The sequence below is a fragment of the Argentina silus genome (genome assembly GCF_951799395.1).
Source record: "Argentina silus genome assembly, chromosome: X".
In the NCBI taxonomy this organism is placed as follows: Eukaryota; Metazoa; Chordata; class Actinopteri; order Argentiniformes; family Argentinidae; genus Argentina; species Argentina silus.
In genome coordinates this window covers 11,985,416-12,010,150 of record NC_139653.1, presented here as the reverse complement: position 1 = coordinate 12,010,150, position 24,735 = coordinate 11,985,416, and the positions used below count along the sequence as shown (strand labels likewise).

The window sequence follows — 24,735 nt, the reverse complement described above, 5'->3', positions numbered from 1 at the left end:
CACTTACAGTAACGCGTAGTCCCTCCCGAACCCCAGACAGGCGCCCATTTTGAGCCCCAAACCGGCGTTCTCAGAATCAGAAACACAGAATCTGTGTTTTTCTGTTGTTGCTTCTCTTAGCTATGATGTGTTCTAGCCTCTCAAGCCTTCTTTACTTTATATCTTGCATTCCTCTGTCTCGAGTTTTCCTGGTTTTTGTTACTCTCTAGTGTTTCCTTTGTTTGTTCTTGTGGATATTCAATAAAGTGGCCTATTTGACTTTCAACTGCATTCCCTCTTCTGGTCTCCTCTTTGCTCATGGGTCCTACCCTACACACCTCATAAATACTATCATATAAAAACTGAGAATCTCATAGTAATTGTTTGATTTCAAACAACAGCATTTCACTGGCCTGTGTTAATAAAGGGTGGTGATCCATTTTTTTGGAGAAAGTGGGAGAGATAGTAGGAAGGACAGAGGAGGTTTCTGGTGACTCCACCCCACTGATTCTTAAGATTTAAAAAGGAATACACAATATTGTACATGAATGCAATTGAGCTGGGGGTAGTTTAAGGCCCTGCACCCCGACTTTGTCTTCCATATCACTATCTCACAGGGAAACCCATATTGGCACCACACGTAAACCTCTTAACTCACACCCATCGAAGAACGGAGCGTTTGGTGATACCATAATGTAAACCAAAATGCTGGAAATTAAGATTTTCACTGTGCAGGGCTTTTAACAAAGAACAAAAGTACCAATTTCTTCTTTAATGCTATTTATATCATTGTGGTACAATACTGATTGGACTAGTACTAACAACTCAACCAGGCTCTTCAGGAATTTGGAAGCCATAACAACAATTATTTGTATGATGAAAATAATAATAATAATAATAATAATAATAATAATAATAATAGTAATAATTCTAATAATAATGTAAATAAAAAAAACACATGTAACACATTCATCACATGTAACTATATAAACCTCATGGGACTGGGCAATTTTGATCCAATTAGCACAGCTAAAAGACAGCTAGATTTGTAACAAACCATGTTTCACAGAAAAAAACATATTTGGTTTTAGTACAAGCAGACAAAAGAGCTAGGTGTTGTCAGTTGAATTTTAGCACCATCCAATGCTATTGTAGTAGGTTGTGCTTTTGTAACTATGAGAATTACAGACAATATGTCTGTATTCATGGCTCTTGCAATATGTTAAGCATGTCTACTGTTACAGTTTTCCTTTCAACGCACAGTTGCATTCCATGTTAATGAGGTCATTTCATTATTTGGGTTTGTTGAACCAGAGACAGCCTGTGCAATACTGAAAATGTAAACCTGTGTCCAAATTTGAAAGTTGTAAATGACATCCAAGAAACACCAATTGTATAGATATTTTGTATGATATATTGTTACATTGTAGTTACAAAAATACAAATAAATACGCTGTAAAAAAACAAACAAACAAACAATTAAATAAACATATATTGTGAGTCAAAAGTATTGTGTCGACATAAGAAAAACATAATTGTCTGTGTTCATTCATTTTCTCTTCTTGCCCTCATATTCCCAAATTCTGGAATCATGAATTTACTTTTTGCTGAATCATCAGCAAAAGGCAGGGGTAGGTTGTACTTCATAGTAGCAACACTGTATGCCCCAGGGAGTCCCATGCCTACAGGCCATGGAGAACCTTGTAATGAGAGGGCATGCATTTTCCTGGACTCTGTCCCTAGAACAAAAGGCTGTGTGTGTGTGTGTGTGTGTGTGTGTGAGCACACCTGTACATATGCTTGTGCATGTGTATGTGTGGAGGATGGAAAATATAAAATAAGAAATTATGAAAGGTTCAGTAAGTTAAGAGTTAAAGGTGAAGCGAGCGTGTGAAAGATTCAGAGATTGTTAAGGTGAAAATGAGAAGTATGTGTTTGGTGAGATAGGGGATAACTTAACGAAGATGCTTTAACCACAGACCTCATAAACCTTGAGGCTGCTAGTCTGGCAAGTGAGGCTACCACAGGGATAAAATGTACAAATGTTGCATGGCATGAAAACCATTGATGGCATGGAGATGTTCACTCAGAATAACAAGTAGACAGGGTAAAATAAGAAGGAAAGAAAGTCTTAACAAAGTAATGGCAAGAAAATGTAAGTAAATCAGTAAGGCCATAAGTGCATTATGCTTATTGTACTGTATGACAGGCAGCGGAATCAGCTGGTAACTTAATTTGTGTAACTTGTAAACATTGTATTCAAAGCAGAATTAATCCATCTTTGTTCTCACTTGTTGCATTGGAGACACAATTACAAATCAACTAATCAAACACGTCTTCCATTTTAAATTTCATGACAGTGTGTCAAGCATTGAGTCTGTCTGTAATGTACAAATCTTGTTGGACTTACAGTGCATTCAGAAAGTATTCAGACCCCTTCACCTTTTCCACATTTTGTTATGTTGCAGCCTTATTCTAAAATGGATTAAAAAAATGTTTTTCCCTCATCAATCTACACACAATACCCCATAATGACAAAGCCAAAACAGGTTTTTACAAATTTTGCTAATTTATAAAAAATAAAAAATAAATACATTTACATAAGTATTCAGACCCTTTACTCAGTACTTTGTTGAAGCACCTTTGAGAGCGATTACAGCCTCAAGGCTTCTTGGTTGTGACGCTACAAGCTTGGCACATCTGTATTTGGGGAGTTTCTCTCATTCTTCTCTGCAGATCCTCTCAAGCTCTCAGGTTGGATGGGGAGCATCGTGCACAGCTATTTTCAGGTCTCTCCAGAGATGTTTGATCGGGTTCAAGTCCGGGTTCTGGCTGGGCTACTCAAGGACATTCAGAGACTTGTCCGGAAGCCACTCCTGTGTTGTCTTGGCTGAGTGATTAGGGTCGTTGTCCTGTTGGAAGGTGAACTTTCACCCCAGTCTGAGGTCCTGGGCGCTCTGGAGCAGGTTTTCATCAAGGATCTCTCTGTACTTCGCTCCGTTCAGCTTTCCCTCCTGACTAGTCTCCCAGTCCCTACTGCTGAAAAACATCCCCACAGCATGATGCTGCACCACCATGCTTCACCATAGGGATGGTATTGGCCAGGTGATGAGCGGTGCCTGGTTTCCTCCAGACGTGACATTGGCATTCACGCCAAAGAGTTCAATCTTGGTTTCATCAGACCAGAGTATCTTGTTCCTCATGGTCTTTTAGGTACCTTTTGGCAAACTCCAAGCGAACTGTCATGTGCTTTTTACTGAGGAGTGGCTTCTGTCTGGCCACTCTACCATAAAGGCCTGATTGGTGGAGTGCTGCAGAGATGGTTGTCCTTCTGGAAGGTTCTCCCATCTCCACAGAGGAACTTTGGAGCTCTGTCAGAGTGACCATTTCATTCTTGGTACCTCCCTGATGATGGCCCTTCTCCCCCTTTCGCTCAGTTTGGCCAGCTCTTGGAAGACTCTTGGTGGTTCCAAACTTCTTCCATTTAAAAATGATGGAGGCTACTGTGTTCTTGGGGACCTTCAATACTGCAGACATTTTTTTGTACCCTTCCCCAGATCTGTGCCTCGACCTTATATAGACAGGTGTCTGCCATTCCAAATCATGTCCAATCAATTGAATTTACCACAGGTGGACTCCAATCAAGTCGTAGAAACATCTAAAGGATGATCAATGGAAACAGGACGCACCTGAGCTCAATTTTGAGTGTCATAGCAAAGGGTCTGAATACTTATGGAAATGTTATATTTTCAGTTTTTTATTTTTAATAAATTAGTAGATTGTTGAGTAAAAAAAATTAATTGAATCCATTTTTAGAATAAGGCTGTGACATAACAAAAGGTGGAAAAAATTAAGGGGTCTGAATACTTTCCGAATGCATTGCCACCTAATTTCCGATGCAGTCCTACCAATGTCAGGTCAAGTGTTTGAAGCAGAGAATTGTGGGGCTCCTGAAGGCGGCAGGGGCTGCATCTTAGCAGGCCATCTATTCTCATCTCACAGCTTTACAGGCACAGAGGGAGATTGAAGAAGGGTTAGGGTTAGGGTTTTTTGGGATTTTTGCTTTGTAAAATTCATGAATCATATTCGCACACACACACACACACACACACACACACACACACACACACACACACAGGACTGGACTCTAATGTCATAGGGACATCTTGTGGTTCTATGAAAAACTGCAGGAAATGATGGCTAAAAGCTCCTGATTAGAGATATCAACTGAGACACACACACACACACACACACACACACACACACACACACACACACACACACACACACACACACACACACACACACACACACACACACACACACGCTGGGCAAGATGACAGTTTGCATGAATGATGCAGGCTATCTTGACTGAACCTACCTGAACACTTTGTGACATCTCCAATTCTCCATTGCTTAACTTTCTTCGATCTTGATTGCATTAACTGAGTTTTACTTTTATGGTCCCCAAAAATATTGGCCCTGATATCAGGTGATTTTAAAGAGGTATGGTTGTTCCCAGACAATTTCAGAACTCGCTAAACAGGAGAGAGAGAAAAAAAGGAAAGGTGATAACTGGGCTATAATGACTTGAATTCCGTAGTACGCAATTATGCTTTGAGAAACTCACTCTAGATGTACTGTGCGGGTTGCCGTAGCAATGTTCTCTGACACTCCTCAATGAATATTGGAAAGATGGCGACAGCGCACACACGGGCGGGCATCAACTCTGCAGGCGGATAAAAAGTGTTAATTCGAGACGCCTATTTGGCCAGCTCTTGCAAATAGAGCACGTGCAAACAGCAATTAATTTTGCCTGGTAATGGTTGGGTCCATGCACCTCTAAAAAACGAGGAATCCTAGTCCTGCTATGGAGCCTCCGGACCATAACGAACCTGGCAGGTAGGCAAATGCATAGTTATCAGTTCGATGGGGTTCGTGAATCGAGAGCAGAAACTACACAGCCGGGAATTTGCTCCTGCCACATTGTGAGCCGAATATAACAATGCAAGCGGGCCAAGTGGCGCGCTTGCGCATCTACATAGAACCTTCCTGTCACAAAGTGTTCCGCGTGCAGAATTTGCAGCGGAGTTGCAAACTTTTATGAGATAAATCTGTCCCATGAAATATTATTTTGCATAGTCTCTCTGCTTGTTGTTAAGTCGTATAGAGTTGGAGAAAATGCTTGCCGTCTGAAATAGGTAATTATTTTAACCTGGTTTTGTACAAAAACATTAACATAGCTGAGTAATAGCTAGCAGTAAGCGCATCGTTGAGTTTATTGTTCGCAGGTTTTCGAAAGTTGCAGATCACTTCTGTCAACATTAGCTACAGTTATCGGCAGATTGTGTTTAGCCAGTTGCAAGATGCATGCTCTTCTCTTTCCTAATGTTATTTCATTTGCAACATGAAATGCTGCAGTAATTTCAGGAACTGAGTTAGCTAGCTATATCTAGAACGTCTCATAGCTGGTGTGGTGACCGTATTGTTAGTAACTATCATTGTTGCCTGACTTTGCTCAATTTAATACAAAACTATTATGAGTTATACACTAACATTTTGATAAGAGACACGGTTCAAGAATTCGATGATTTTATTATGGCCTGATGTTATGGCTGAGGTCACTGACGTGACCGAGTATTGCTATGCAATGTCTGATTTAGCTTTCCTAGAAATCTAACTATAAGAAAACTGTATGCGGCGCTAACAGTGTCACAAGCACTTTTCTATGGTTGCAACACTGTTGTGCGAAAACTATAATGTATCCTTGCTGTAGTAGTATGTCACGTCACATAATCTGTATGTCACGTATTTCGTACATGCTGTTGTTGTAATCATTTTTGTAAACACTGCAAGCATCTGGGAAAAATACCCGGCTTAGTTGACACATGGGACTGGTATTGCAGGACATCGAACGATGGCTTCTTTGTTCGAAAATGACTATCATTAGGTTGTTGAAGTGTTTTCTTTTCAGCTTTTCAGATGTAATTTGGTTGGCAGTATGCAAGCTCATATAATTATCAGTGGTCCAGCTATATTTTTAATCTCTCAATAAAACATGTTGCAGACTGAGATTTTCAAGATAAACAATCATCGTTCTCCTTTTTTAAGTTGTCAGAATGCATTTCGTGTATTTGTTTAGATTGCTGGTTTCCACTACTATATCAAATCCTCTGGAATGTAATATTATTTTTGTTTTAGGCCTACATATGTGGCGTCATTTCGCCCCTGACACATGGAATCCAATGTTATGTCTCTTCTTTTTCTCTCTCTTTCTCCCTCCCTCCCTCTGTTTCTTTTAACAATGGAGATGTGCCTCTATGGGGACTGAATTAAAATGGATATTCAGATGGCTAAATTAGGCTTTTTGGAAAGCTTTCTAATGATCCTTCTTTGGTAGTGTACTCTATTCACTTTCAGATGAACCTTGATGTCTTTTAAATCAGTATCCCTTGCAAGCACACACACTTGTATATCTAGAGACTGTACTGCTGCTGTGTCAGCTGCTGAAATCATTGCTTCTGCAGTCAAGCAGAAAAAGGGTGGAGAGCTGCAGTTCCTCTGTCCCAGGAATCGTTTGTGCAGGATTATTGTATTTTTGTCCTAACTCATAAGCATGCCCTTAGGCACACACGGGAGGGCCCTTCAATACAGGACCTGCCCGGATAACAACCAATTCTTTACTGGATAACTTCAAAGGCTATGATTGGGGTTGAATATTTGACTGATGATGTAATATCAACCAGTGTTCCACCCCAAGGCACCCTCCACCCCCCCAGATTCTTCTAAGTCCATGTGCGGAGAAGAAACAAACAACAACGCACATGATTGTGCAACACTGCTAGAGTTAAGGTCACCCCTGTACAAGATTGTTGCATGGTTAGAAATGCATTCAGTATTCATTGCTGCCATTGCGAGGACAGAGATCTTTTGTCAGTTGTGACTTGCTCTCTGGCTCAGTCTAAGACTGGTTGGCCCTGTGGCGTTCTCCCACAAGCATTCCTGGGATTTCAGGATGTGGTGTGCATAGAGGATAGCCGCCTCACGGCCCGGAGGCTTCCATGGCTTGAGCTCATTAATGCCTTTATTTGCCAACAAAGCCTGTGGAACACTAAGAACTCCCCTTGCTGTCTATTTTCCCTCTCCCTGGCTGTCCTATAACCAGCTTGGCCTGCCTTTGCATCGCTAAAAAACTGTGTGCACTGTGTATATAATTCAGGAAGGAAGTTGCCATATACGGTCATACAGGCCATCATTAGCCTACATAATCTGTTTACCTAATGGTCAGGTGCAGGTCAAAAAGCAAGTAATATGTTTTATTAACGTAATATCTTCAGCCTGTGGTTGTAGATTTTGATAAGCTGGGTATTGCACTAAGGAAGCTTGTTGTACTGCAAGGATCCTCTCTGTTTGCTGAGTGGTAGAAGGATGCAGGTTGTAGAGCCTTCAGTGTTCCACCATGGAGGAACATAGTTGAGCTCCTGAGGGATCCACTCTGGTCTCAGGGTGCCATTTTGGATAAGCCACAGGAATGGATGAAATAAATAATGTTGGATAGGCATAGGCCTATACATTCTGATGAGAGCCCTGGATCACTAAAATTAGTTAAAGTACATGCATTGCTAGCCTGATTGTTTTAGATGGATTGGAATATTATTTTGTGCATTCATCATTGTGTGTGTGTGTGTGTGTGTGTGTGTGTGTGTGTGTGTGTGTGTGTGTGTGTGTGTGTACATTAAGGTTGTCAGGTAGTGCTACATCAATAGGTCTCTTTCCCACTGTCAGGAAACCTGAAGAAAATAAGTTGTGTATATTTGTAGAAGCAGCTGTAGGCCTAGTTACTATGGTATAAATGTAGTTGGTATATGACAATCATGCCTTTATACAATTTCCTCCGGCAAGAATGCAGCTCATCATGCTATAAAGCAGATTGAGTTTTTTGTGCTTGCACTGGCTGTTGCAGACAAAAATGGGAGGCTGTGAAGTTTCAAGGATAAGCATGTCAATACACTGGCGCAGTCCTCAACAGTGTAATTACTCTTGGTCTAACATGAAATTGTGATTATGGAAGAAGCAATATGATTGTATCACATTTTTATGTACATAATATTAATCTTGTGATGTAGGTGGGTTGTGTCCGGGTGCTGTCACACCGTTCCCTGAACAGGGTGGGGTCAGGTTTGTCCTGTTCTCTCTGAGTCAGTGGCAGGTTCCTGCCAGCTGTCTCCATGCTCTGTTCTTAAGTTCTTAAGACGGATGGCACATACGTACAATACATGTTCTAGAGACTGGTCACTGGTGGCACAGATGCACACATAAAGCTAGCTGTTAAATGAATGATTGAATAAGATAAAGAAGTAAAGCTCAGAACCCAAAGATTGTTTTCTTTTACATTGTTTTGAATTAGATTTTTATCAGTATTTATGGATGATTATTATTGCTTCTGCTATTTTGTTTTTGAGAGACAAGTGTCGCCTCTTACACATGAGATTTGTTTTTGTTTTAATTGCTACACTTCTAACAGCTTTTGTTGACTCACTCATTGATCAAACAATTGAAATAATTCTTCTAATAACTGTAATCACAGTGCCTCAGAAATATTCACCCCCTAAAAATACCATCCTCATCAATTGCACCAGAATGACTCATTTAGCCAAGAGCAAAAATCCAGCCAACTTTTCCTCCTCTCCCCTCATTGAACAATCCCATTTGGTGTGGGCATTGTGAGCAAGTGTGCTCACTGCCCAGCTGTGACCAACTATTCAGCTCTGGGCCTCACAGGCCACGTGTCGCCCCCACACAATAGAGAGCTGCTGCTTGGTACAATAGTTCTGGTGGTGGAGGGGTCAAAGGTCAGGCCCGCCCTCACTCCAGCAGCCCTGCGTTAGTCCTGCACAGAAAAGACTTTCGCTCCTACACTGTTTATTATGCACTCTGTGTTCCTGCCCAGGGGCTATAACATTCCAATGGTCTTTATTCTAACCCCAATGAGCTATCAGATGAGCCATTGAGACAGACCCAGACACCATCTGCAGCGGTAATTCACTGGTGTCAGCCTGGCGTGGCCTCGAGAGCACAGCAACGGTTCACAATAGGGCAGGGTAGTGGTTTGCTGGGATTACAACTCGGAAGTGGAATTCATGCTTCCTTTACAGTTAGAGTGCCTCATAGCCCTCAGTTGGAGCGTCTCATGGCAACCAAACAAACAGCGAGCAGTGATGACGTCCCAGGTTCCTCCGTCATTCCTGAGTGATTTAGTAATTTCACTCTGGCCAGCACTGCACCTTTTTAAGATGGCACACACATATGAACACACACACACATTGTTTGCACATATGCAGAGAATACACGCCCACAAGCTCTACATATTATGAAGGAAGAAGAATTTGCATATTTGGCAAATGTACAAACGCTCCAAAAATCTGTTGTCATTCACAATAAAAAACACTGGTGTATTGCACTATTGCTATTGGATGAAGCTTTTTCTATGTCAGTGTTCTGTAATGGAAAAAGCACATATGAATTGATTGTAATTGCAAGCTTGTAAATGCCATCTTGTTGTTCCACACAAAAGCTTACTAGGCTGATGTCTATCTGCATATAGTTTAAGCTTTATTGAAAAGAAAACTAGTGTACTTTGTTAACGTTATTCTGTAATTCCAAGAATGTGCAATGTACAGACAGATCTCTCACCCCTCTTATTCTTTCCATATGCCTGGTGCAAGAGCTGGTTGCATCTGGACTCTGCTGGCATTTTTGTAAGCCCAACGGCTTTGCAGCAGGTGTCTTCTCTTGTCTGAAGTTCCACCGCCGCTCTCTGGGGACTGTGTGTGTGTGTGTGTGTGTGTGTGTGTATGTGTGCGCGTGTGTGTATAAGGGGGGTTGCCTCAGGGTGGAGCAAGGCAGATGGGCAGTAGGGGTCTGAACTCTCTCCATGTGGCTTTTTCATTGAAAAGCTTTGCCGACTGATTCTCGGATTAGTTTTCCTGTGAAAGTGATCCAACAATGCCCTGCCACCCCCATTAACCGCCACTCAGTCACACACACACACAAACACATATACGTACATACACATACAGGGAGACACGTGCGGGGGAATGTCTCTAAACCAATTGATTGTTGGAGAGATGCATGTTGATTCCCCCCTCCCCCCCTTCTCTTCCCTATTGTTTTTGTTAGTGGGGTCAGCCCCCTCCTGCCCTCTTCTCTAGTCCTTTTTAAAAAAAACTCTGAAAATCTTAAAGGAACAAGCTCTCCCAGTGTAATCTGGAAAGGCGTGCCCCCTGCATTCTTTGGTTAGTTTTTTTCTTACAGCCAAACTTAAGTTTTTCAAGAGCTTGATTTATGTTCCCTCTGCTCTAATAGAGGCATCATGGCCTACCATGACTCTAGTCAATGAAAGGCATATTAGCCATATTCATTTATACTTAATATGCATTAATATTATACTATACCATAATACGTATGTTAATATGGCCGTATTAACATATTTTAGACCCATATCAATGTCAAGTGTCTCATAAAGGTTGACATCAACACACATTTAATTAAAATATGTATAGGCTTGCTTTTTAAGGTTTTGGCATTTGGCTGCAGAATTGAAGTTTGCAGTTCTCAGGATTATTAATTTAATATGCAGAGGACAAGAGAGCCATGGCCTTATCTGACCTTTGACCTTATGCCATATGGCGGACCACCTTGCGGAAGGACCTAATGAAGGGTGTTATTTCCTCTGGCTGAGCAGCCATGTTTACATAGTGAAAGACAAACTGGCAATATGAAGAGCCATAGCCTGTTATCTTGTCTCTTAGCCTGCTGTGGTGATACAAAGCACTGCTACTGTCAGAGTGAGCCGTCAGTGAGGCTCCAGAGGACAGACCACTCATCAGTCTGCTGGTACCTACTGCAGACGTTTAGTCTGGCTGGGCTGCACCTCCTCAGCAAACCCATCACTGCACCAGAATAGACTGGCTGCCTCAGTCTGCCATGGATCCACCCCTGCAGTGTCTGACCTTGCACAGAGATATTACTATATTGTGTTCTTAACAATGATCAAAAACACCCATCCTTTATCATAGTAAGACTAGACTAGTACACATAGTAGCCATAATAATTTTGTTGATAATACATTTTTCATTATGTCTAGCCTATGCTTTTGTGCATATTCATTCCTCAGTGCAGTGCCATAAAAGTCTCTCCATATACTATAATGCGGAATGGGTCATATAAAACAATAAATGTTTTTCCAGGATGTTGATATGTAAAACCTGTGTCTGAGCTCTCTGCATCTGCTCTCTGTTTCTGCATGTTTGGTTGACCTGCTCTTTTCCACAGGCAGTCCAACCCCCCTAACAATGCGTCCCAGCAGAACTGTGAGGTGGATAAATTGTGGGACGAGCCCAGCGAGGAAGAGGAAGCTCTGTACAGCACTTCGCCCCCCTGCACCCCCCGCCAGATGAAACGCATGTCTGGGAAACACCAGAGGAACAGCCTGGGCAAGTCTGCCGGACGCTCCCCCAGCAAGGGTAAGAGATCACAGGACTCAGCACAACACAGAGGACAAAGGCTAACACAGTATAGCAGAGCAGAGATCATGTAACCTGATATGCTGTTACTGGTGGGAAATAACGAATACACTCCAGGGTGTTTTGTAGCGGCACATCCCATATGAAAAGTATGTCTTTAACTGAAATTTCTTTAGCATGCGACTATTCCTGAGGACCAAAGGGTCTATTGATATTTCTTTAGTATTCAAATTGATTATTATTATTTTTTATTTTTGTTGTGCAGTGAGAGGAGGAAGACAAAGCTTAATTATATAATGGATGAACAGGCAAGAAATGCAGAATTGGCATTCCATATCAGTCAAATCTAATATCCTTTTTTGTACCATTATCAGAAAATATATAATGATAGTATTTAAATGTATTTATCCTTGTATTCCTTATGACTGCCACTCTACTCTATCAGAATCATTACTGTCCCAAAATAGAATTGATGTACAGTAGCATAATTGGCAAGACTATGGTGTATGAGTGAGTGGCGTTAAAAGCTAAACCTCCCGGGCAGTTTGCCCATAGATACTTCCTTGGTCCTTGGAAGCATACTTTAATAGCTTTACAGTGGTGCTTTTATTGTCACTGGCAGTAGGCTTTACTAATGCTCTCTCTCTGTCTGTAACTTTGCAGACAAGCCACTCCCCTCCAATCTGTCTGCCCAGAGAGAGAAAGGGAGAGAGAGCCCCAGGCCTGCCGAGCCCCCAGAAGAGCACAGCTACAAGCAGGGCAAGAAGCAGAGGACTGCCCTCCGCTCCACCGAGCGTGACCACAAGAAGACCTTCGAAGGCTCCTTCATGCTGGATCCCCTCTCCAAGTCCAGCCCCTTTGGTGCCCTCAACATGGACACCAGGAAGCCCTACCTGAGCTTGGGCTGTGGCAGTGGCAAACTGCCTGTCACCATGCCCCACCCTATGGCCCGCACCCACCGCCAGACCTCCCGCACAGACTGCCCCGCGGACCGCCTCAAGTTTTTTGAGACGCTGCAGCTGCTGCTCAAGCTCACCTCCATGTCTTCCAAAAAGAAGGAGAAGGAGCAACGGGGCTTGGAGAACACAGCCTTCATGGGTCAAAACAATGAGGTCATCTGGCTGGAGCTGCAGGCTTGGCATGCAAGGCGCTCCACTGAAGACCAGGACCTGTTCCTGTTCACGGCCCGCCAGGCCATCCCAGATATCATCAACGAGGTGCTACACTTCAAGGTCAACTACCACAGTCTGAGCCCCCCAGGCCAGGGGGCCAATCAGATCGCCCAAGACACAGACCCAACCTGTGGAAAGAAGGAGCCTGTAGCTGCTGTAGAGACTAACCACACTGGGGTAGACCCCTGGGGCTTTAGCGCCTACCCCTTATCAGAGGTGGACGCAGCAGCGCCCCTGGGCTCTGGAGCAGGCTGCAGGGAGCATCTCCAGCACCAGCGGCTGGCCTTTGAGCAAGTCAAACGGGTCATGGAGCTGTTGGAGTCGGTTGAGGCTCTCTACCCCTCCCTACAGACGCTGCAGAAGGACTATGAGAAGTACGCAGCCCAGGACTTCCAGGGCAGGGTGCAGGCGCTCTGCCTGTGGCTCAACATCACACAGGACCTCAACCAGAAGCTGCGTGTCATGGCTACTGTGCTGGGCTTGCGTGACCTCTCCCGCATAGGTTGGCCTGTCTTCGAGATACCCTCGCCTCGCTGCTCCCGTGGCAACGAGGATGAGGAGGATGAGGAAGACGAGGAGAATGACTCTACGGCCACCTTCACGGCCGACAGTGATGGAGAGGATAGGGACCTGGGGGAGGAGGGGGGTGAGGGGAGAGGGGGAGAGGGAGAACTCTCTCCTTGTCTGACGCCCAAATTTGCCCGGCTGCTGTCTGAGGATGAGTTCCTCCCAGCGGCTGGAACAGGGTCTATAGAGGTGGCCGGGGGAGGGGGACTCTACTGCCCCACGTCCATCTACAGGCCGTTTGTGGACAAGGCTTTGAAACAAATGGGGTTGCGCAAACTGATCCTGAGACTGCACAAACTGATGGATCGCTCTCTCCAGAGGTCCAGAGCAGCCCTGCTTAGCCACACCCCTACACTGGAGGTGAGGAGGAGCTGTTATGAAATTATGGCTGTGTTTTTGAGCCAGCACTGTGTTCAAATGAGAGCTTGTCCTGCAGATATATTTATAATGTCAAACATAAGAATACTGCTTCAATCACTTTTTACATACAGTACAGTACATTTGGCAAAGAAAAATAAATACCAATCATGCATTATTTTATTTTTAAACAGAATAAGAATTGAACCTCATTCACACATAATTACAGCTTTGTGTTTGAAATTGATTTCCAACAGAGCTGCTGTAGGGGCCTGTGGAGATAATAACCTTATTCAGAGTCCTCCTGGCTTTGACCATGTGCTACACTACACACACACACACACACACAATCAAAGCCAGCCAAGCACACACAGGTGACTGAGTGACCAATGCAGGGGCCCTCTGAGGGTGAGCCAGCCTCCCATCCAGAGTGTGTACTGTTAGTTTGTCATTTATCTAAGATTAGTGCTGTTCAGGATGTGTGAAGGAACTTGAACATTGTATTACGTTGTGTTCACACAGGAATCCATGTCAACTGTCTGAACCTATTAGAAACATATTAAACAATGTTGTCCCATCATGCCTCACACTATTGTAGGCTTATCCTCACCTTGTTTCTCTCTTCCTGTAGTTTGCAGACTACCCAGACCCCATGCTCTACAGTGACTACCTGCCGGAGCTGTCCCGTAACCTGTCCTGCAGTTCCCCAAGTCGTCCGGAGCTGGGGGCAGACCAGGTGCCCTGGGAGGAGCTGCTGGACATGGACCTCCCCTCGTTCCGGGCCGCATTCCTGGTGCTCTGTCGAGTCCTGCTCAATGTCATCCACGAGTGCCTTAAACTGCGCCTGGAGCAGAGGCCTGCCGGGGAACCCTCACTACTCAGCATTAAACAGGTCAGCACTGCAGTACACAACTGTCAAACACCGTCACATTCACCTGTAGGAGGAGAGTCTTGTAGGGATGGCTGTTTAGCCTAATGACTGTTTGATTATATATTTACTTTATACGGCATGCTCTTTCTCCTGTACTTCTCTACTCATTCAGAGGAATGCTGAGCTCTATGTGAGTTAAGGAACATGTTAACCTGTGTGAATGTGTGTTTCCTGTGTGTGCTGTAGTTGGTGCGCGAGTGTAAGGAAGTTCTGAAGGGCGGCCTCCTGATGAAGCAGTATTACCAGTTCATGCTGCGGGGTGTGGTCACCGACCCCCAAGGCCTGCAGACCAACGCCAACATTGACGAGTTTGAGGAGGACCTCCACAAGATGCTTATGGTAAGACGGCTCACCACTCCTCACATTCACACTACTGCAGCAGCAACTTCTTGGAACGTGGGTCACAGAGTGTGTGGAGTTGGTGTACAAGAGTGGCTTTGCTCTCTGGATACTTTCCCAGGACTGAGGCACAGGAGTATAAATCAGCTTGACAACAGTGTGTGTTTATCTCAGGGGTGGGAGCATTTTAACCATTAACAACAGAGCTGAACTCTGTCATAAATCAATTGAGGTTTTATTAGTAAGGTCATATTAGTGCATGGTGTGGGTGGCAGGAATTGGCATGAGCCTTTCAGTGATTAGTCTTAAGGAATTCAGGGTACGTTTCCTTTCCTCACACTCTGTCTAACAGGCTGATAAAACATGATGTCCCTGAATTCTAAGAAGGTACTCTGGGTCAAAGTCTACTGTGAACACTCAGCTGCTTTCGAAAACAAGCTTTACTCTACTGCAGGCATAGACACCTTAATCTGATCAGTATGGCCAATAGCTCAGAAATAGAGATCTGGAAAAAGATGGATAGAGCTTTACTATGAAATGCCAAAGGGTGGGAGAGGACAGTATAGATGGGAGTTGTGTACTGTGTATACACCAGCCATGGTGGCCATGATATGGGATAAAGTGGTTATCAAAGACTTGTGACACTCATACTGTGGAAAATGCATGCAAAGCCAAGCAATTGGCTGGGGGAAGAGATAATTGAACGTTTCAGCAGAACTTAGATTTTAGGAAATGGATTTGATTATCAAAGTACTTGGCACAGTTTTATATTTAGAGAGGAAAACATCAGCTTTGTATACATTCTTGTGTGGCACAAACAAATGCATTGATTTGGGAATGACATTGGAATTTGGGGTATGCAACAAACATAGCCTTATCTGGCTGATCATATCTCTTTCTGCAGGTGTATTTTGACTACATGCACAGCTGGATCCAGATGCTTCAGCAGCTGCCCCAGGCCTCCCACAGCCTGAAGAACCTGCTGGAGGAGGAGTGGAACTTCACCAAGGTCATTACCCCGTACATCCGCGGTGGAGAGGCCCAGTCTGGGAAACTCTTCTGGTCAGTGTCCTTGTTATCCCTTCCTGAAGCTATTATTGTTTGTCCTATGTGTATTCTGCAGACATTCTTGTTGATTCTCGTGCTCAAAGATAAAGATGCCCTGTTGTGTCTCGTAGTGACATTGCTGGAATGCTGCTCAAGTCCACAGGGGACTTCTTGGATGCTGGCCTGCAAAGGAGTGGTGATGAATTCTGGGAAAGCGCAGATGACAGCACTGCCTCGGATGAGATTAGGTGAGGGTGATGTGGTTTGGTAGGCCATCTTATCCCTTATATACCTGTGTGTGCCTGTGATGCACAGTATACAGGGACTGAGCACATAATGTTGAGCTTGTCTGGGTTTGTGGGAAATGTATCTCAAAACGTCTTGTCATTCTCTTAGGCGGTCGGTTGTTGAGACCAGCCGTTCGCTCAAGGAGCTCTTCCACGAAGCCAGAGAAAGGGCCTCTAAGGCTCTGGGCTTTGCCAAAATGCTCCGCAAGGTGAGTCTGCTGTTTGTTTGTGGCTCTGTTTTTCTTCTCATCAAAGAACTGGGCCTGAGGGTTGATCTCTCTTTGTTTGTTCTCTCCACTGCAGGACCTGGAGATTGCTGCAGACTTTAGCATTGCCAGTGGGGTGCCTTGTCTCCTGGAAGCACTCAAGGAGAGAAACTATGTCAAGGTGTCAGAATTATTTGCTTTTCACTCAGTGTGTGCTTTAGTCTATCTAACTACTGTACCTATTGTGTTTTGTATAGATTTTTCCTGTTTTCCTCTGAATAAGCCTAACTCCTCTTTTGTATCCCTCCCTGTGTCCAGGTCCAGATTCCTGGATTGGAGGAGCTGGAAGTGTTTGTTCCCTCTGGCCTGATGGACCAGCGGCCCCTCATCCTGCAGCTCTTGAACGCCGCAGCTGGGAAAGACTGCTCCAAGGAGCCAGACGAGATGGCAGAGGATGAGGCCTACCTGCTCATGAGCAAGCAGGGAGCTGGGGACTCGCCGGCTGAGGCTGGTTGGGCCCAGTGGGATGGAGAGCTGCTCAAACTGGTCCCTCAGATGGAGACTGTGGACACACTGAGGGCCATGAAGGTGTGTTGGATGTGTAGTTCATACATATTTGGAGATTTTGAGCATATTTAGCAAAGTTGCTAACGACTCAATGAGCATATCTGTGGCTCTGAACCCTGTGTGTGCCCCCCCCCCCCCTTTCCCTCCTCAGGTAGAAAACCTGGTTCTGATCGTGATGCAGTCTGCCCACCTGGTAGCTCAACGCAAGGCCTTTCAGCAGTCAATGGAGGAGGTGCTCACCCTCAGCCGAGAGCAGACATCCAGCCAGCCTCTCATTGCTCGTGCGCTGGAGCAGCTCAAGGTACTGTACCACACACCTGTATTATAGCTATCATGTTTAATCTGGTACACATGGCTGTACACTTGGTACACCTGGCTGTGTTTTATCATGTTTAAACCTGTTTACCTTCAGCCAAATTGCCCCGGTTCACATCACACTGATGAATACCAGTGTCCCACTTTTAAACAGACAAACAGACAGCAATGTAGCACAGAAATGACTGTGCACAACTTTCATATCTATGCTGCACTGAGCGTTGCAAAACCAAGCATAATCTCCAACCCCCCCCACACACACACACACACACACATTTCTTGCATTGGTTTCAAAAGCTATAGCTTCCTCTGCACTCGATAAAGCTTTCTCATATGTGGCAAGGTTGTGGTTGAAGCAGACCTCATACAAGTCACACACAGACACACTCACTCACTCAATCCCTCTCCCTCTTCCCCCACAGAATGAGGCCTTGCAGCTGTGCATTAAGATCAGCACTGCCATTGACCGGTTGGAGTACATGTTCAGGGTGGAGTTTGAGGCTGAGGTGGAGGAGTCAGAGTCGGCCACGCTACAGCAGTACTACAGAGAGGCCATGATACAAGGCTACAACTTTGCCTTCGAGGTCAGAGGGCAGCTGGTGGAGGGGCACAGCCTTTGGGATCTTGCTTTAGCCAGCTCCCTAACACTCATTCGCATTCACATGTATTGCATTTACCTTCAGCCATACTGACAGCCTTGTTCAGGATGGTAACATTACACTGGGTGACATGTTGATGAGTTCTGGCCAAATCTATGTGATATTGGTCCAACTGAATGTAGAGTAGATTCTGCATGAAGTGGATATCATCAGCTGTTGTGTACATTAACCCTGTTAGGGTGCGTGAAAACAATATGTAAATTGACTATGTATGGAAACAATTATAAAGCTGTCTTTCCACACAACACTGTTGCAACTGATTCAAATGTTGTCCCTAGAGTGTTGTGTTAGTACAGGAGGGAGCAGGGAGGATAATTGTGAACAGATCCCTGCTTGGCTCTGGCTGTAGCGTTGTCCTGTTGTTCCCCACAGTACCACAAGGAGGTGGTGCGGTTGATGTCAGGAGAGTTCCGCCAGAGGATCGGAGAGCGCTACATCACTTTCGCCCGCAAGTGGATGAACTATGTCCTGACCAAGTGTGAGAGCGGCAGGGGTACTAGACCCAGGTGAGACCAAAGGCTTTTATTTGCAGGTTCAGCATTGTGGGTAGGATTAGTCGAAGCAGCTCCTGTGTTAGCTTGTGGGTGTACCTTCCTGAACTGTCTCTTTTGACTGTAGGTGGGCAACTCAAGGCTTTGACTTTCTTCAAGCGATTGAACCAGCCTTCATCTCAGCATTGCCTGAGGACGACTTCTTGGTAAAATTATACTTCCTTATTTTCTTCTTCATGTTTTGTCACCTCATGCGCATAATGAAGTCCAGTATGGAGACATGCTCTACACTGGAATGACTGCGATTCTGTACATTCTTCACTCGACAGAACTTGCAGGCTTTGATGAATGAGTGTATTGGTCATGTGATCGGGAAGCCTCACAGTCCAGTCACTGGCATATTCCTAGGTAAGACCTGCTACATGACATCCCACTCAATACTAGGCATGTGGGTTATTTATAATAACACCCTGTAGCAGTAATGAAACAACCAATCATCACATTCACTGCCTGCTTATTTAGATGAGGCATTTTTGCAGATAAGGGTGTGAGTGAAGACCACGCTTCTCCATGTTGGGAATGACTGTTTCTCCTCTTAGCCCCCAGGAATAGTCCTCGACCGGTCAAGGTCCCCCGCTGCCATAGTGACCCTCCAAACCCCAACCTGTTCATCCCTAATACGGAGGGCTTCAGGTAGGGCATGATTAATGCAGCAATAAGAGACCTTCCCCACAATGATGATATTGGGTGTATGTGTACTTATGTTTTCCTGCATGTTCTCATATCTACTCTGCTCCTGTACTGTGGTTGAATGGGTTTAACTCGGTTGTATCTTAGCAACCAAGGTGTTTGAGCTTATAATAATGCTTGTATGTTGCAGTATGAGTTAACACTGAATGGGTGTGTTGTCGTCTCTCATGCCTTAAACAGGGTGTGCGCGTGTGTGTGTGTGTTATCTGCCACCCATCCATTTGCACACACCCTCATCTCCAAAGCACAAGGCAAAGATCCTCAGTATGTTTTTTCGCTACAGCTCTCGGAGTCTGCCCTGTGACCTTCGGACCCAGCTCTGCCCCACTGGCCCCCGCCCTGCCCCTCAGGGCCCTGCCCCTGGGGAACACGGCCACACCAAACCACCCGCCAGCACCCCTAATGACATCAGGTAGCCCTGCCCCCAAGTCATCCAGTATCAACTATTGTCAACCCAGTGCACCCTAGCCACAGGCTGGAACTACACTACCCATGTATGCCTTTTCACCTATTCCACCCAATCCTTTCAACGATGGTTGACATGCTCCCCTCAACACAGTAAATATGCAGATGGATCTTTTAGTCTTATGGAGCATATTGGACACTGTTTAGAGTAAAGATGACAAAGACTTTGCCTATTTAGCACATGGATGGAAGGGCAAAATAAATAAATGTATCAGTCAGTGCATTGACATCTCCCAGTTTGGAGGAAACCCAGAAAGAAGCATGTTGTGCATGACTGACTGTAGCCCCCCCCCCCCCCCCACGGCCCTTTACACACACACACACACACACGCGTGGAGCAAGTCTTGTAGTATGTTATGTTTTGTCTTGCACATTTGAAGACACTATACACTAATTTGGACAGGCGTTAAACCCATCAGTAAAATGCCTATTTAGTTTCACACAACATATGTTTATTCATCACAGAAAGACTGGGGCTGTTGTTGTGCATGGTATGACAGATGGAAACATGCAACTCTTGGAGAGAGAAATGAGAGAATGAGTCATTCTGCTAACACTGATCTATATTAATACTGTATAGTAGTGTGGCTTTCATTCTAATGATTTTAGAGCTCATGATCTTTTGGCTTGTTTTGTCTGTCCTTCTAAATTGAAAACATGTGCTTCAGAGATCTAACCTGTCTGTGTTTGAACTGTCTTATGCATGTCAGCTCTGATGGGGAATAGACATGTATTTCTTTTTTAAATGTTATTTTATTATTATTAGTTCGCTATTTGTGTCATGCTATTCCAACTGGATGATCACAATAATCCCTGGAGAAGATTGAAGATTTCTATATATTCAATGATGTGGAGACATTTTACATTTTAAAGATGGCTAAATATTTTTAGATGTAAATTGGTTGAACTGCAGTCTGACAGCCTGGGAGGATAGAGGCCTTTGTGTTGATTTCTAAAATGATGCTGATTGTAACCGACTCTCCCTACGCAGAGGATCCAGTCTCCATGAGAATGACCGGCTATCATCGGTAGCGGCAGAGCTGCAATTCAAGTCTCTGAGTCGACACTCCAGCCCCACGGAGGACAGGGAAGGTGGGAGCACTCACTACTACGCCTGGATGGTTGTGTTTATGTGTATCTACCAGGTGTGGTTGTACCCATCTGTTACAAACTGGCCCACAGTCAGCCCTAGACCTACCACGGCTTTGTTGTCTAGGGGAAACATAGGCTAACTAGGCTAGCATTGGCAACCTGACTGCCTGAATGCAGTATTAACATGCAAGTGACATATGGGTTAGGGTTAGTGATGTGCTCTCCTGAGGCCTCCAACCTCGGATCTCCGACCTGTAGTGGTAGAAGGTATAAAATAACCCTAAATACAATATATATAACACAACTAGTGAAGGGGCTTGTGTCCCACATGTCAAGTCCATCAATGTCAAACAACCCTTGTTGGTCTCCAGGCCAAACTAGAGAAAACCATCTACGTGACTTGGTAAAGAGCGAGCACAGGCCACACCCCTCTCTTTTCTTTTATGTCCTTCAGGCATGAAGTACACCTGACAGTAAGGGATGTATGAGCAACACTGCCCTCTGTGGTGTGGAGTCAGTTATGTAGTGTCTAGTAAATGGAATCTGATCTACCTAGACCTAGGGTCGTCACACCATCTCACTGACTATCTGTGTTCTCTCTCCCATCAGAGCCCTCCTATCCTAAGGGAGACCCCTGCACAGCACGGAGAAGCTGGGAGCTACGCACCTTCATCAGCCAATCAAAGGGTGAGAATGATGGTGACATGCATTATTCAACACTTACTCATGGCATATTCTGGGTTTGATATCAGATCCATTATTAAACACCAGGGGGCAGCATTGTACATCTGAATCTTTTGAGTGTTACTATCAATCTCCAATATTATATTGTGGGTGCATTTTACACCGTTGCATTTGTTCTCTGTACTATTCTTCCATTGATGGCTCTAACTTGCATTCTTAATCTCTCTTTCTGCTCACTACAACGTCTCTCCTCCCCCTCAGACACGGCGGCACGTCAAAGCCCCATGGAGGCGGTGCGTCGCTCCATCCGCTCCTTTGAGGAAAAACGCTATTCCGTCATGAAGCAGCGCAACATCATTGGCCAGGTGTGCCACACACCTAAGTCCTACGACAACGTCATGCACGTGGGCCTGAGGAAGGTCACCTTCAAGTGGCAGAGGGGCAACAAGATAGGTAAGGCTGTCGGTAAACCCTTTGACTGAGTCTGCCCTGATTATGATTTGTTTGTATTTACATCTCTTTCTTCTCTGGCTGCAGGCGAGGGGCAGTATGGGAAGGTGTACACCTGCATCAATGTCGACACTGGAGAACTGATGGCCATGAAAGAGGTAGGTATCCATGTAGAAGTGGCCAACCTGTAAACTGAAAAATCCCTTAATTGCAAGGCCAATCAACAGTTCTCTCACAGTGTGTAGTGTTTGTCTACTTTATTCAATGACCATTAGTAAAAACGGATACCTCTTTTTCAAACAGATCCGATTCCAGCCTAACGACCATAAAACAATCAAGGAGACAGCAGACGAGCTGAAAATCTTTGAAGGGATAAAGCACCCAAACCTGGTCCGCTACTTTGGTGTTGAGCTCCATCGGGTACGAGCAGGCTTAGAGTCTAGAGTCTGTATATAAACGAGTTGTCTCTGTGTTTGAATATGCTACATGGCACTTTAGCAGCTGTTTGATATGTAGACATGTAATGCATACATCCAAAAATAGTGTTTGTCTCATTGTCTCTCTCTCTTCCCGCTCCACCTTCCACTGCCCCTCCCTCTATCTGCAGGAGGAGATGTACATCTTCATGGAATACTGTGACGAGGGGACTCTGGAGGAGGTGTCCAGGCTGGGATTGCAGGAGCATGTCATCCGTCTCTACAGCAAACAGATCACTACAGCCATCAACGTCCTCCACGAGCATGGCATCGTGCACCGTGATATCAAGGGTCAGCACCACTCACTTCTTGTACAGTCCTTGTTGATCTCATTGTCAGGGTCAATCACACACTAGTCTTAATTTCCTATGTATTAGCAGATGTATATTTAGCCACTCTGAAAGGGAATAGATTTAAATTAAGTTTATGCCAATAAACATATAACACGTAACTGACAAAGAAAAGCTACTGTAATTCCCAAATTGTCATATTTTCTTGTGCAGGTCAGCGACACAGAGGTTTAGTCAGTATAGCTACAGTACCCCTTCAGCCCTGGCCTCTCACTCCTATTGCCCCCTCTATCACAGGAGCCAACATTTTCCTGACGTCGTCAGGCCTTATCAAGCTGGGTGACTTTGGCTGCTCGGTCAAGTTGAAGAACAACAATCAGACCATGCCTGGGGAGGTGAACAGCACCATGGGAACAGCAGGTGAGCCTCAGAATTATAACTTTTTGGTTTTGTTTCAGTACACAAGGGGGCAGTATTTTACTTCTGGTAAAAGCATTCACAGGCACTTTGAGTTCATAACCTGCTCTGACATTATTTGCATAATGTTGTTCCAGAGAACTGTTAGAGAAAACCGGTTAGGTTCTTTTTGTTATCATTAGCCTTTGTCACTGGGCTGTTGCTCCATGCTGTATACTACTCTTACAGTTACAGAGAAAGCTATACTCAATAATAGAGATTTATGCTGTATATATTAAATCTTCTGTGTTGCCCTTCTCTTTTTTCATTAGCATATATGGCACCTGAAGTCATCACAAGGGCAAAAGGCGAAGGTCACGGACGGGCAGCGGATATCTGGAGTCTGGGCTGTGTTCTCATTGAGATGGTGACTGGGAAGGTAAGAACTATTGACAGAATACATTCTACTCACCACAGCCATCATACTGTTTACTGTAGTACAACATTTGGCTGATATGTTTGGCAGAACACAATTTCCTTTAGTTGTTGCATTTCTACTATGAGTTGTTTGAAGTAGTATAATTCCAATGGGATTGTTTGAATTTCTCACGCTTGAAATTGTCAAGCTTGTCTGTGCAAGTTGAGTCTCTCCTGCTTGCCTAGTTCTAGACAAGCACATGATGTTGACTGATGTTTTGTCTTTCTCCTTGCAGAGGCCCTGGCATGAGTATGAGCATAACTTCCAGATCATGTACAAGGTGGGCATGGGCCACAAACCCCCCATCCCTGAGAAACTGAGCACAGAGGGAAAGGACTTCCTGGGTCACTGTCTGGAGAGTGAACCCAAACGCCGCTGGACTGCCAGCACGCTGCTGGACCACGCGTTTGTCAAGGTCAGTATCGCACACACAAATAGAACACAGCACCTCATTCTTTATGGAAAAACTGAAGGTTATCTATACTGTGCATTAGATTGGCAAAAAAAATGTACTTTACACATACTGTACTGTATGTTGCACTTAAATGGAATAGCACACTCAAAGACATGCATTTAGAGCAACAGTCACATGCTAGTGTAGCCTGATTAAATGAAGGATCCCATGTGACCTAATTTTAAGGTGCTGTCTCTTGGTTCTCAATAACAGGTTTGCACAGATGAAGAGTGATTGGGTCCAGTCTGTAGCTCTCATGTTTACAAACTGTAGCACTACTGTACATGGTGTTGACAAGGGACTGTTGACGCAAGGAAACAGGAAGAGGAAATGATGGCTGCAGGCACATGGAGCTAAACTGAAGAACTCTGTGGTCATTTCAGTGAATAAACTGGACAGGAGCATATGAAGTCAAGTCTTGCATGTCCAGTCTTCCTGGGGAGCGCTGGGAAGGGTAGAGGAGGCTGGAGGGAATGTATTGTACATACTGTAAGAATAGGATTGGCTTTGATCCTTGTATAAACAATATTGTACAGCTTAAGTAATTATAGCCACGTCTGTTGTTTTCACTGAAGACCTCTGAATAAAAAGGTAATGACAAATACATGAGAAATGGAACAAAAAGAACAAAAGCTATGGCACTTTTAAACTGTACCCCTTCTGTGAGCATAGAGGACAAGAGAGGGACGGTTGAGCAGGGCAAAGGGATCTTAATTCAGACAGCAAGCCTGGCCAAGTCAATGGTCTTGCTTGTAGTT

The 24,735-nt window shown here is 44.5% G+C and overlaps 1 protein-coding gene across 3 annotated transcripts; it reads left to right on the top strand.

Annotated features, from left to right (window-relative positions):
* Nucleotides 1-4,668: 4,668 nt before the first annotated feature.
* Nucleotides 4,669-24,700, top strand: map3k4 (mitogen-activated protein kinase kinase kinase 4). Of its 3 annotated transcripts, none has more exons than XM_083695368.1 (27): nt 4,669-4,881; nt 11,314-11,504; nt 12,168-13,603; nt 14,232-14,492; nt 14,718-14,870; nt 15,775-15,932; nt 16,049-16,165; nt 16,314-16,413; nt 16,508-16,591; nt 16,729-16,998; nt 17,129-17,278; nt 17,715-17,876; nt 18,324-18,457; nt 18,570-18,648; nt 18,772-18,850; nt 19,042-19,135; nt 19,476-19,604; nt 20,649-20,749; nt 21,359-21,436; nt 21,695-21,886; nt 21,971-22,041; nt 22,187-22,303; nt 22,491-22,650; nt 22,947-23,069; nt 23,378-23,484; nt 23,759-23,938; nt 24,191-24,700. In XM_083695368.1, exons 1-27 carry the CDS (start codon nt 4,850-4,852, stop codon nt 24,209-24,211), a joined length of 4,779 nt encoding a protein of 1,592 aa, XP_083551494.1. In that variant the 5' UTR covers nt 4,669-4,849; the 3' UTR covers nt 24,212-24,700. The 3 variants fall into 3 exon arrangements, with proteins under 3 accessions (XP_083551494.1, XP_083551495.1, XP_083551496.1); XM_083695370.1 differs by lacking the exon at nt 4,669-4,881 and adding an exon at nt 5,109-5,180; XM_083695369.1 differs by lacking the exon at nt 19,476-19,604.
* Nucleotides 24,701-24,735: the final 35 nt, after the last annotated feature.